The sequence below is a fragment of the Hypanus sabinus genome, chromosome 3, assembly GCF_030144855.1.
Source record: "Hypanus sabinus isolate sHypSab1 chromosome 3, sHypSab1.hap1, whole genome shotgun sequence".
Lineage (NCBI taxonomy): Eukaryota > Metazoa > Chordata > Chondrichthyes > Myliobatiformes > Dasyatidae > Hypanus > Hypanus sabinus.
In genome coordinates this window covers 132,499,259-132,513,448 of record NC_082708.1, presented here as the reverse complement: position 1 = coordinate 132,513,448, position 14,190 = coordinate 132,499,259, and the positions used below count along the sequence as shown (strand labels likewise).

At 39.5% G+C, this 14,190-nt stretch overlaps 1 protein-coding gene across 9 annotated transcripts in view; it reads left to right on the top strand.

The window, feature by feature from the left end:
* LOC132391675 (short coiled-coil protein-like) overlaps positions 1–14,190 on the top strand; it is a 48,044-nt gene that overhangs the window by 5,105 nt on the left and 28,749 nt on the right. For all 9 annotated transcript variants that reach the window (XR_009511305.1, XR_009511304.1, XM_059965165.1 and 6 more), the window contains exons 2-3: positions 2,640–2,711; positions 13,840–13,923. Coding sequence is in view for 7 of the 9 variants with exons in the window: in XM_059965165.1 (XP_059821148.1) it covers positions 2,640–2,711; positions 13,840–13,923 (156 nt within the window). In the remaining 2 variants the exon portion in view is untranslated. The remainder of the gene's footprint in view (positions 1–2,639; positions 2,712–13,839; positions 13,924–14,190) is intronic.

Below are 14,190 nucleotides of genomic sequence, written 5' to 3'. Positions count from 1 at the left end.
TTATTAAAACTTGAAATTGGAGAGAAGCTGAGTCATAAGGCCCAAGGTTCCACCTCCTGTTTATAGATACCAGCTAAGGCAGAGATAAGTCAGAAATGTTACTCTTGGAAAACATGTTGTGGCTAGGAACAGGCTTGCTAACTTTGAGGTTTTAAAAGTAACCACGCTGGTATGGAGTAGTGGCTTGCCTCACTCAAGAATTGATACTGTTGCAAGGAACGGTAGGAGACAGGTGGAAATTTGTACAGTACTGAAGTTGCTAGCAGTAGAAATGTAGGAATGTCTGAGGTCCTGATGTCCAGCCGAGGGCTTCCGTTATTGACTATTTCATCCATCCCATTACCCTTTCCATCAATTCACTTGTGCCTCTACCATGGCTTTTGTGATTGAGAGTTTGATGACTTGTTGAATGGGGGTGAGGTGGGGGATATTATTGCAAAGCGTAGGTAGAGTGTATGTGGGTAGAATGCTTTCCATTCTAGGGGAGTCTATGACCAGAGGGTGGTGAATCTGAGGAATTATTTGCCATACATGGCTATAAAGGCCAGTGACACGCTGTATTTATGTTTGATTGGTTCTTGATTAGTAAGGGCATCAAAGATTACAGGGAGAAGGCAGGAGAATAAACTTATAGGATAATAAATTAGCCATGATGGAATAACAGAACAGACATGATGGGCCTCTAATTCTGCTCCTGTGTCTTATAGACATTCCAGTCAAATGTCTGATGTGGTTGAATGTTGCACTTATTTGACAAGGTCAGTAATCTGCCTGTGGGTGGCTGGTTCCTGTTGGAAAAATAAAACTGCTCAGCAAAGCACTCATTAAAAATTATAAGAAGACTCTCTTGCTTCCTCCCTTGTATGTCCAAATTGACTTTAAATTTTCTGCTTTAAGAATTCCCATACCATCTCCATTCTGTGCCCCTCCCATGCATCCCAAGCACACTTGCTCTTTGAAGCAGTTCGTTGTATATTTTCTGAAAATGCTGGTTGAGTTCAGCAGGTAAAGAGTTAATGTTTCAGGCCAACACCCTTCATCAGAATCAGAGTCTTGGCCCGAAATGTCGATTGTTTATTCTTTTCTGTAGATGCTGCCTGGCCTGCTGAATTCCTCCAGCATTTTGTGTGTGTTGCTTTCTATGTCCTTCTGTACAGTTGATTTCCCCTAAGTATCTGAGGTCTTGTGTGGCAGAGAGACATCGTGTAGCTCTGATTATTTATTTTTAAATTCTCAACCAACTTCTTGTGGAGCAGCTGGCACAAATTATTTTCTTCATGGATGAAGAGGTGTTGGATTAGATAAATTTTGAAGGATGAGAGTGGTGGTCAGTTTCTCAGCAAAAGAAATAAAACAAGTTGCTAAAAATAGTTGGCACTTCAGAATGAGTTTTAATGTTAACTCTTTGTCTCTTTCTACAGGTACCACTTGATATGCTGAGTATTTCTAACATTATCTGTTTTATTTCTGATTTCCATCAATATCTGGAAATGTGACTAAATTGGCTAAATTAACCAATACTGATTCAAGCTAATTCAAATTTTGGGGAAAATTAACATTTGGGGTTGATTATGGTAAATAGATATTTCCCTTTTGAATAATTGTACTAGTTTTGCAGTGGTATTTTTAAACTGTACTACTTGTGCATGATGAAGTATATTTTCTTTTCTCACAAACAATGTTATTAAGTTGAAAATCAAAATAACTGCAGATCCTGGAAATCTGAAATGAAAACAGAAAATGCCAGAAGCATTCAGGCAGGCAGTATCTGTGGAACGAGTTAATGTTTTAATTGGGGACAGAATAACTTAACAATACCAGCCACATACCACTCTTGCAAATTCATCAGAAGTGATGTAAAGTGTTGAGTTTGAATCTGGTTTCTTTGAGAAGGGTCTGGTTTAGTTGAGCAGCCACCTCCAGCTGGCATCCCTCACAGTCTGGATGTGGTGTTGAGAGGCTTTTTGACATTACTAGAGCATCACTTCTGAATCATCCCGTCGTCACCTGATATCTCTAAACTTGCATGGTTTCCAGCAGAAGTTATTGGATCGTGATCAGGAGCAGGGATTATTGTTCAATCTTTCCCCTCCCGAACCAAGGGTGTTGAATTTAATTGCTGTTCCAAATGATACTGAGTGACAACATTCCCACTACTATTTGGTGCAAAAATTGGTTAACTTAACAGAAGCTGGAGGTTAAACCTGGGATATTTCTCCTCCGTATGACTTTTGACTGCGGCGGGTGATACCCTTACTCATTTTTTTTTCATTATTTCATTTTCTTTTGGATCCGAACATAAATTGTGGATGGGGAAGCCAATATTTATTACTAGCAATTAATTGTCTTCGAAAAGGTGGTGTTGACCTACTATCCTGAACCTCTGCAGTTTTTCTGGTATAGAAACATAGATAGGTAGGAGGCTCTAGGATTTGTACAGAGAAAGGATGAAGGAACATCAATATATTTTCAAAGTCTGCAACTTGGACAAAAGCTGCAAATGGTCCCTTGCATATTCTGGTGGTAATTGTCATTGATATGGGAGGCACCGGTTGATGATTCAGATAAGCTTATGTGAGATCCTCCACTGGTATTTTTAATATCGATAAAGTAAACTTTAGCTTTATATTTTCTTTTAGGGGATTCTGGATCAACACTCTGTGATTCAAATATTGACAGTGAACTGCCTGTGATGAATGCTGATATGGAAGGTATGATGTCAAATCTACAATGACTGTTGTTACTTTTAAAATGTAATCTACCATCTTGTAATTATCTTTCAGGTAAGGAATTTCCTGTTCCCATTTTATTTCTCACAAGGAAAGATGAGATAGGGGAATTCTTACAAAATCAGCTGTTACTCTGGTATTCAGAGCCAAAATACTACTTTTCTGACACCTATACTTCAGTCTGGTGCCTGAATAGACCTTAATCTTTGCAGGCGTTGAATCTTTTTTAATTTTTTTTGTCTGATATATCTCTGTCCCAACACAGTAAGAAACTTTGTGCTTTACTGGATTAGATAAAAGGAAGTTAAGTGAATGATTAATTATTGTTTTTTGACATTGGTCGAGAGAAATGTGGCCTAAGACCCCCATGTAGTTTCTAAGACAAAGAAACTACATTAAGCTTGTGTTACTACTCCATTTATCTTCTCCTTCAGCTTCACTTATAGTACTCTGGGGTAGTGAATTTTTAACGATTCTATTGAGATACAGCACAGAATAGGTCCTTCCAGCCCTTTGAGCCATACGCCCAACAACCCCTGATTTAACCCTAGCTTAATCACAGGACAATTTACAATGACCAATTAACCTACCAACTGGTATATCTTTAGACTGGGTGGAAACCAGAGCATCTGGAGGAAACCTGTTGGTATTGTAAATTGTTGTGCTAACCACTATGCTACTGTGCTGCCCTTTCCAAAGATTTGAATCCTTTCGAATGAAGAAATCTCTCTTCATCTGTACATGACCAATGCCATTACCTTTCTTGACCTTTCCATTTTGTCCAGATTATAAGATTATTTGTTAACCTTCACTGTTAGATGAGGGACAGGTATTTTCAACTAAATATGTTCAAAACCCTAATCATAGAATAAAGACACAAAAGTTATTCCTTTGCAATTGAATCCATCTTCCCCCTCAAAGCTGAGACAATCAGTTCACGAAGTGGCACCTGTTTGGACTCTTAAGATGAGCTAGAATAGATGATGGCAAACTAGTTGATGGGGATTTTCAGGAAGCCTTTGCTAAAATCCCACATGCGTAAAATTAATATGTATGGTATCGGAGTATTGGCAAGCATTACAAATTAGTTGTTAGGAAGTGAGAAATGGCAAGGAGTTTTTTTTAAGGGTCTAGTCAGTAGCTAGTGGAGTACTGAAAAAATCAGTGCTTTGACCTTAGCTATTCATAATATATCAATGTTTTGGATGAAGAAACAAAATGTAACATTTTCTAGTTTGACAATGAGTTGAGGGGAATTGTGAATTGTGAGGAGGATGCAAAGAGGCAAAAATGTAAACTGTGAGGATGCAGCAAAGTGCCAGATGAAGTGAGTGGGCAATACTTTGGTGTATGTAGTGTTACATGAACAAATGTAGAGTTGTCTGTTCTGGTTGGAGCACAGAGAAGTGTTATGACTTAATGATGATATGATACTGCAATGCTGAAATCTGGAGCAAACCTCAAACAAATGGAGGAGCACAGCAGGTTTGATAGTGCATGTGAATAGAAATAGATCTTTGAAGCTTTGGGTCAAGACCCTTTGGAATGTTTTAAAATTGTTGATGTACAAAAAAACTTGAATATATGTGTACATTAGTCACATAAAGTGAACAAGCGGATACAACTAGCAGTTAAGAAGGCTAATGGTCTGCTAGCCATTAGAATGAGAAGCAAGGATGTCTTGCTGAATGAAATTGGGTCTCATTAGATCCTATTATCTGAGAAAGAATATACTTACACTAGAGGAAGTGCAGCAAAAGTTCACCAGACTGAGGAGATGTTAGGTTAATTCAAGTTGTACTTGATTGAGTTAGAGGGGTGAGAGGGAATCTCATTGCAGCCTCTAACATTCTGATGGGCTGGATAGACAGGATGTGAAGAAGGTGGTTCCCTTGACTGATTGTGACGAGAGATCATTGAGGACTGAGGTGGAGCAACTGGGCTTGTATACACTGGAATTTAGAAGGAAGAGAGGAGATCTGATTGAAACATATAAGATTATTAAGGGATTGGACACGCTGGAGGCAGGAAGCATGTTCCCGCTGATGGGTGAGTGAAGAACTAGAGGCCACAGTTTAAGAATAAGGAGTAGGCCATTTAGAACAGATGCGGAAAAACTTTTTCACCCAGAGAGTGGTGGATATGTGGAATGCTCTGCCCCAGAAGGCAGTGGAGGCCAAGTCTCTGGATGCATTCAAGAGAGAGTTAGATAGAGCTCTTATAGATAGCGGGGTCATGGGATATGGGGAGAGGGCAGGAACGGGGTACTGATTGTGTATGATCAGCCATGATCACAGTGAATAGCAGTGCTGGCTAGAAGGGCCGAATGGCCTACTCCTGCACCTACTGTCTATTGTCTATTGAAGAGAATTTGCTTTCAGAGTGTGGTAAACCCATGAAGTTTGGTACCACATGGGGTTGCAAAGGCGAAGATGCTAGGTATATTAAGGAGATGTACACATTTCTATACATAGTAGGATCGAAGGAAGGCAATGCAATGTGATAATGAGATGGATGTATTGAAGAGCAGAGCAGGCTCAAAAGGCCAGAATGACTTGCTGTTTGTGCTATTTCTGTTTCTGTCTCTGCTGCAGACTAGTCCTTCACTTAAACCACCTACTTCTCACTCCATTATGTTGCCTGACTCTGTCCAACTTCAGTTCATTTGCTATTCATCCATCCCTTGTGCTTATCTTTAGACTTGACTTTTCCAGCATACACTGGGCCAATTACCCACACTGTGCCTTCCAAGAATTTGAAATCATTCTAAAGTCTGCTGCCAAACCTAACTCATACATAGTCCCATTCCCTTAAGTTTGCTTACCCACAGTGGCTCTGCTTCGAGCTTTGATTTATATTTTAAAGTTTTGAAGTTTGTTTTTAAAGTCCATCCATAACCCACTACTCCCTGCTATATTTTAAGCAGGGACTGGGCAATGAGGGAGTTAGGCCATCTGATGGCTTCCATAACCACTGGTCGCTAGCACATCTTCAGTTCTGGCTTTGAGTATTTCTAGTTTTAATCATTATTGCTAGCAGCCATGCATTCTACCGCAAAGACCTAAACCTCTTCATTGCTGCTTCCTTTTAAAAATGCAGCTTCCTACCTACTGCATTTGTCCTTCTATTCATTTCCTATCCATGTACCTGTCCAAATGCCTTTTGAGCACTGTGATTTTTTTCCCTAGATTTATCTCTCTGGTAGCTTGTTCCTTTCACCCACTACCCTCTATGTAGAAAATCTTGCCCGTCAGATCTCCTTCAAGAATATATTTTTTCTCTCTCCGCTTAAGCCTGTATGCTCTAGTTTTATACTCCCTTACCCTTTGGAAAAAGACTGATTATCTAATCTATCCATGCACCTTAAAATTTTATAAACCTCTGTCGCCCTTCAGCCACCCAATCCAATCTTTCTTTGTAACTAAAACCCTCCATTCCAGGCATCTTCCCAGCGAGCCTTTTCTGGTGTCTTTTTAGTGCTACCATGTTTTTTTTCTGTAGTTTGTTGACCATAACTACAGCTAGTATTCCAAGACTGGCCTTGTACAATGTCTTGTACGGCTGTAGCATGATATCCCAACTCTATATTCAATACTCCTACTTGTGTATCACCTTTTCCAGAGACCTGTGAACTTTCACTCCAAGATCACTCCGTCCATCAACACTTCCAAGGTCTCTCATTTATTGTACATGTGTGTCCTGCCAGTAATAGATGACCCAAAATGTGTTAACTCACACTTGTCCAGATTAAATTCCATCAGACATTGCTACACCAAATTTTCCAGCTAATCTAGGTCCCTCTGGATTTTTAGACAACCATTCTTGTTGTCTTCAACTCAACCAATGTTCATGTTGTCAGCTAAGCTGCTTTAGCAAACACAAACATTTTCATCCATATAATGAAGAACACCAAAGGCCCCTGCAACAACCCCTCTGATACACCACTGGTTAAATCTGGAAAAACAAATGTCAATGACTACCCTCTGCCTCCTATCACCAAGATAACTTTGGACCAAGTTTGCCAAAACACCTTAGGTCTCATGTGACTTAATCTTCTGGACCAGTCTATCATGAGGGACTTGGCCAAATGGTTCACCAAAGTACATGTATTCAACATCCACAGCCCTACCTTTATCAATAATCTTTGTCACTTCCATAAATTTGTGAAGAAGAAACCTCCCTGCACAAAGCTAAACTGACTTTAAGCCCAGGCTCTTCCAAATGCAAATAAATCCTATCCCTAAAAATGATTGAGTAATTACGCTTCCACTGATGTAAGGCTCATTAGCCTATAATTTCCTGGTTTATCCCTTTTGTTCTTAAACAAGGGAATAATATTGTCTGTTCAACAGTTTTCTATGACTGCCTCTGACAAAAAGGATGTCAGACCCCAGCAATCCTCATGGACTAGATGGGCTGAAGAGCCTATATCTATGCTGTATTCTATGACTCTATCTCCTCCCTGGCTTCTCTCAGTATTTTGGGGTAGATTCCACCTTAATATCTCCCATTACACACACCTCCTCCTTAATACAGATACCCCAAAATATCATCCCTAATGTCAGAATAATCCACAACCTTTTCTTTGGTGAATTCTGATGTAAAGAACTTATTAATGGCCTTACCCACTCCCTCTGTTTTCAAACAAGAATTCCCTCATATTTCCTTCCATTTGTGGAAGCACCCTTTCTCCAGCTACTTTCTTGCTCCCAATAAAAGTATAAAGTGCTTTAAAATTCTCCTTAAACCCTCTTGATAAGAACATTTTATGGCCCCCTTTTGCTCTTCTAATTCTTTAAGTCCTTTCCCACTTTATATTCCTGAAAAGCCTTGTCTGATTTCAGATTTCTAAACCTTACATATCCTTTTTTTTTGATGAAACTTCTAATATCTCTTGTCATCCAAGATGCCTTTTGCCATTTTGCCTTTTATCCTCCCAGGAATATGCTGGTCATGGACTCTAACTAGCCTTTAAAAGATTCCTACCTGTCAGATATGGATTTGCCAAGCAGCCTCTCCCAATCTACTTCCCCAGCCTAATATTGTCATTACCCTTTCTGCAATTTAAACTTTCACCTGAGAAGCAGTCTGAATTTTATCTGTAATTATCTTAAATTTTACATAATTATGATTAAGCTCCTAAATGCCACCCCTTTCCCACCACGGAAACAACGATCACCTGGCTAGGCTCTGAGGTCCTGTACAGCCCCAACGCTTGAATATATTGTTTCAAGAAACCCTCCTAGACCTGACAAATTTTGCCCTGTCTTTTTTCCATAATCATTTTTAAGAATTACAAGGATGTTGCCTGGATTGGGGAGCATGCCTTATGAGAATAGGTTGAGTGAACTCAGCCTTGGAGCAACGGAGGACGAGAGGTGACCTGATAGAGGTGTACAAGATGAGAAGCATTGATCATGTGGATAGTCAGAGGCTTTTTCCCAGGGCTGAAATGGTTAACACAAAATGGCATAGTTTTAAGGTGCTTGGAAGTAGGGGTACAGAAGAGGTATCAGGGGTTTACGCAGAGTGGTGAGTGCGTGGAATGGGCTGCCAGCGGTGATGGTGGAGGCGGAAACGATAGGGACTTCTAAGAGACTCCCGGATTGGTACATGGAGCTTAGAAAAATATAGGGCTGTGGGTAATCCTAGGTAGTTCTAAGGTAAGGACATATTCGGCAAGGCTTTGTGGGCTGAATGGCCTGTATTGTGCTGTAGGTTTTCTATGTTTTTTTCTATGAATGTTAAAAACTACTTAACCCAGTAAATTCCTCTTAACGATTTAGTACTTTTCCTGATACTTTGTGTATTATATCCTCATCCTCTACAATTCCTATGAATTTAAAAAGTACTAATTTTTCAGATTGGAGATACTTTCAAAGGAAGGACTTCTGTTATACATGGAGTGTAGTGTTTCTGGTGAAGAAAAGATAAAAATTAATAGAATGACATTTGAACTTTGGGGAAGACGATGTAATTTTATTTTGGGCTTTTGTTTGGCATCTTTAGTTCATTCAAGAGTTATTGCAAAATATTACTAAAATGATAGGAGTTAATTACCTCAATTTGATAATTTGGAAACATCATGATTTTGGATGCTTTATTCCCTTCAATCAATAATATATGGAGTACTTATGGAGAAGTAATTCCTTAAATATTTGGCTGGGATATAAAAAAAGATAGTGAAATAGTTCTGTGCTACACCTGATTGAGCAGGCCAACAGACAGTCTGCTGCAGCTTCTGCTATTGCTATTCTAGGACTGTCTGTTAAAAGGTGTGAGGAACAGGAGACACACTTTACTTTTCCTTTCTGTGGGGAGAATGTTCACTTCCTACTCCAGCTTCCACTTCAGATGGCGTTATGAATGTAAGCTTTTAGTTGCCATGACCATATGTACAAGACTTTTCAACTGCAACTTTATAAATTACTTATTCTGTAAATAAAATGTATAGCATTGCACAGATAAAATTATGCTTTTGAAGTTGAATCAATTGTTAAACAACAGGGTAATATTTGTAATATCTGTAATATTTGTGTATTTTTAATGCTGTGTAAATTGCTTTAGCAATTATTTAAACTTTGAGTATTGTGGTCTTTCAATATGCTTCTAAGTTTTTACATAACCTTAATATAAAAATGCCATTACATGACCACGAGGCAGGTGTAAGTCCAATGTATGGTGGTGGAAAATGTGTGATACCATTATTGCCAGAGATCTTGCAATGGGGGTTAATAAAACAATACAGCTGTAATAAAACTTAAAAGGTTATTTTGTCTTTAATCATGCTAAAATATGAAACTAAAGTGGTATCCGCTTACATCTTTCTACAAAAATTTATGCTTTATCCTTGCTCTTAGGAAAACCTGTTGATGACTACATTTCTCTGCTCTCTTCTTCAGCAGATTTTATAGTTCATTTGTGCTTAGACCATAAGACATAGGAACGAAATTAGGCCATTAAGCTCAAGTCTGCTTCACCGTTCCATCTGGCTGATCCCAGATCCCATTCAACCCCATACACCTGTTCTTTACTATAACCTTTGATGCCCTGACTGATCAGGACACTATCAACTTCTGCTTTAGATATTCCCATGGACATGGTCTCCACCACAGTCTGTGGCAGAGCATTCCACAGATTCACTACTCTCGGTGGCTAAAAAAAATGCTCCTTATTTCTGTTCTAAAAGGTCACCCCTCAATTTTGAGGCTGTGCCCTCTAGTTCTGGATACCCCCACCATTGGAAACATCCTCTCCACATCAACCTTATCTAGTCCTTTCAATATTCAGTAGGTTTCAATGAGATCTCCCCACAATCTTCTAAATTCCAGAGAGTACAGGCCCAAAGCTGCAAAATGCTCCTCACATGATAACTCCTTCATTTCCAGAATCCTCCTCGGGAACCTCCTCTGGACTCTCTCCAATGACAGCATATCCTTTTTGAGATATGTGTCCCAAAACTGTTGACAATACTCCAAGTGTGGCCTGACTAGTGTCTTATAAAGGCTCAGCATTATCTCCTTGCTTTTGTCTTCTATTCCCCTTGGAATGAATGCCAACATTGCATTTGCTGCCTTTACCACAGACTTGACCTGTAAACTAATCTTCTGGGTCTCCTGAATGGCATCCACTGCCTCTCCTTTGTCTACCCTGCTTGTAACTTCCTTGAAGAAATCGGAACAGATTTGTCAGGCAGGATTTCCATTTACAGAAACCATGCTGACTTTGACTAATTTTATCATTAGTCTCCAAATACCCCGAAACCTCATTCTTAATCATAGACTCCCAACGCTTTCCCAACAACTGAGGCTAGGCTAACTGGCCTATAATTTCTTTTGTCTTCTTTCCTTCTTAAAGAGTGGAGTGACATTTGCAATCTTCCAGTCCTCTAGGACCATGCTAAAATCATCCATTATCTCTTCAGCAACCTCTGTCAGGACCCTGTGATGTAATGCATCCAGTCCAGGTGACTTTTCCACCTTAGGACCTTTCAGTTTGCCTGGCATTTTTTCCTCTGTAATATCAGTTGCACTCAGTCTTGCTCCCTGGCACTCATGAGCCTTTGGCACACTGCTAGTGTCTTTGACAGTGAAGACTGGTGCAAAGTGCCCATTATGTTCATTTGTCATTTCTTGTCCCCCATTACTAGCTCACCAGCATCATTTTCCAGTGGTCCAATGTTAACTCCTACCTCCTTTTTACTCTTTATATAACTGAAAAATGTATTAGTATCCTGCTTTATATTATTGGTTAGTTTGCCTTTGTCTTTTCCCTTGTAGCTGTTTTTTGTTGCCTTTTTAAAAGCTTCCCAATCATCCAACTTCCCTCTCATATTGCGACCTTATAAACCTTTCTTTGGATTTTATGCAGGCCTTAGCTTCACTTGTCAGCCATGGTTGCCTACCTCGCCAGTTGAGAACTTCTGTGGGACATATCTATCCTGTGCCTTGTGAACTATTCCCAGAAACTTCAGCCATCTCTGCTCTGCTGTCATCCCTGCCAGTATCCTCCTCCAATCCACCTGGGCAAGCTCCTCTCTCATACCTGAGTAATTCCCTTTAGTTCCATTGTGATACTGATACATGTGAGTTATGCTTCAATCATATTATGATCACTGCTAAAGTGTTCCTTTATGTTAAGCTCCCTAATTTAGCTCCTTTTTTAGTTTCAAAATAATTATGGAGAAGGATAGGACTGGATTTTTGATTGGAGAAAGGCTAACTTTGAGGAGATGCGAAAAGATTTAGAAGGAATGGATTGGGACAGTTTGTTTTATGGGAAGGATGTAATAGAGAAATGGAGGTCATTTAAAGGTGAACTTTTTAGGGTACAGAATCTTTATGTTCCTGTTAGGTTGAAAGGAAAGGTTAAAAGTTTGAGAGAGCCATGGTTTTCAAGGGATACTGGAAACTTAGTTCGGAAAAAGAGAGAGATCTACAATAAACATAGGCAGCATGGAGTAAATGAAGTGCTCAAGGAATATAAAGAATGTAAGAAGAATCTTAAGAAAGAAATTAGAAAAGCTAAAAGAAGATATGAGGTTGCTTTGGCAAGTAAGGTAAAAATAAATTCAAAGGGTTTCTACTGTTATATTAATAGCAAAAGGATAGTGAGGTTTAAAATTGGTCCCTTAGAGAATCAGAGCGGACAGCTATGTGTGGAGGCAAAAGAGATGGGTGAGATTTTGAACAATTTCTTCAGTATTCACTAAGGAAAAGGATATTGAATTGTGTAAGGTAAGGGAAACAAGTAGGGTAGTTATGGAAACTATGATGATTAAAGAAGAGGAAGTACTGGCGATTTTAAAGAATATAAAAGTGGATAAATCTCTGGGTTCTGACAGGATGTTCCCTAGAACCTTGAGGGAAGTTAGTGTAGAAATAGCAGGGGCTCCGACAGAAATATTTCAAATGTCATTAGAAACGGGGATGGTGCCAGAAGATTGGCATATTGCTCATGTGGTTCCATTGTTTAAAAAGGGTTCTAAGAGTAAAACCTAATAAGATCTGGGTTATTACACAACACCCAGTCTAAGATAGCCTTTCCCAAAGTAGGGTCAAGTGCAAGCTGCTCTAAAAACCATCCAGTAGGCATTCAACAAATTCCCTTTCTTGTGATCTGACATCCTGATTTTCCTAATCCCCCTGATTATTGAAGACCCCTCCATTACAATTCTATCAATACACTAAGTACATGCCTTTTCCAGCTCCCTTTGCAATCTCAACCCCATGTCTTAGCTGTTATTTGGAGGCCAATATATGATTCCCATGATTGTTTTTTTTTACCTTTGCAGTTTCTTAACTCCATCCACAAAGATTCAACATTCTCTGACCTCTTTCTAAAAATGTACCTGTAATTCCATCTCTAACCAACAAAGCCACACAGCTGCCAATGCCTTCCTGCCTGTCTTTTTGATACAAGATATATCCTTTGATGTTAAGCTCCCAACTATGGCCTTCTTTCAGCCACAACTCAGTGATGCCCACACTGTCATACTGACCAATCTGTAATTGTGCCATGAGTTTGTCCACCTCAGTCCAAAAGCTGTGCACATTTAAATACAGCACCTTCAGTCCTGCTTTCTTCACCCTTTCGAATTTTGCCTCTGTGGTACAATTTAATTCTTTTCTCTGTCTGCATTTTTATCCAGTAATTGGCTTGGCCTTCCTTACAATCGTGTTACACCCATCATCTACTGTAAACCTGCTGGCTCATCCTCAGCTCTATTGTACTGGTTCACATCCCCCTGCCATATTAGTTTAGACACTCCCAACAGCTCTAGTAAACCTGCCCGCAAGAATATTGGTCCCCCTTCGATTCAAGTGCAACCCATCCCTTTTGTACAGGTCACACCTGCCCCAGAAGACTGCCCCCTATTCTCTCAAGCGTTAATTCAGAAAATAAGGAATGAACTCACCTACTTAACTTGCCTCCGCCTGTTCTCGGTGAAGCTTTGTTGAGCCAAAGCCCTACTACTCTGACTTGGACTACTCCGATGACTGCTCTGCTAGACGGTACCTCTCTTTTATAGAGACTGGGTTTTTAAAGCTCTTCACTGAACTTGCTTGGGAATGCTTCTGTTGTGTCTGTGCAGTACTCCAATCGAAGACTTGGGAGTGTATCACCAAGTGCTACATTATTGGGGTTCTCAAATCCAGTGAGTAATTGAAGCATATCATTGGTCCAGTGAACTTCAGAAGAAAACTTTAATTATTTTTGAGGCAGCCTAACATGGTATTTAATTTCAGATTTGCTCTCCTCGGAACAGTTATTTTACTGAGGATTTTATTTGGGTTTGCTCTATATAATGTTGTATTTCAGACCACCCACTATCCCAGCATCTGTACAGATGATTATAGTCACAACTACTATTTGCATTAATTAGCTGTATCTAGCTTTGGCAATTATAAGGTTTTAGCTTTCATCTTGAAAACATCCTAACGATTAGCCATAGATCTCTTCCTAATTAAGAGTGGTGAAAAGAATGAAGACAACAACATGGTAACATTGATCTTTAAAGTAACTGGATGTGTTTGCCAGTAGTCTTTTTGAATCTTATTTGCTTCTTTCTATTTTTGATTTGTAATGTTGTGTAATCTTTTGATGTTAGTAATTGACCCCGAGAGTCAAGTAGAATTAGAAGAGAAGACACGGCTGATTAATCAAGTTTTGGAGCTTCAACATACTTTAGAAGGTAAATTAATTTTAGAAACATAGAAAACCTACAGCACAATATAGGCCCTTCTGCCCACAAAGTTGTGCCGAACACGTCCCTACCTTAGAAATTACGAGGCTTACTTATAGCCCTCTTTTACTAAGGTCCATGTACCTATCTAAAAGCCTTTTAAAAGACCCTATCATATACACCTCCACCACTGTTGCTGGCAGCCCATTCCACGCACTCACCACTCTGTGAGTAAAAAAAAACATCTCTGTATCTACTCCCCAGCTCCTTAAACCT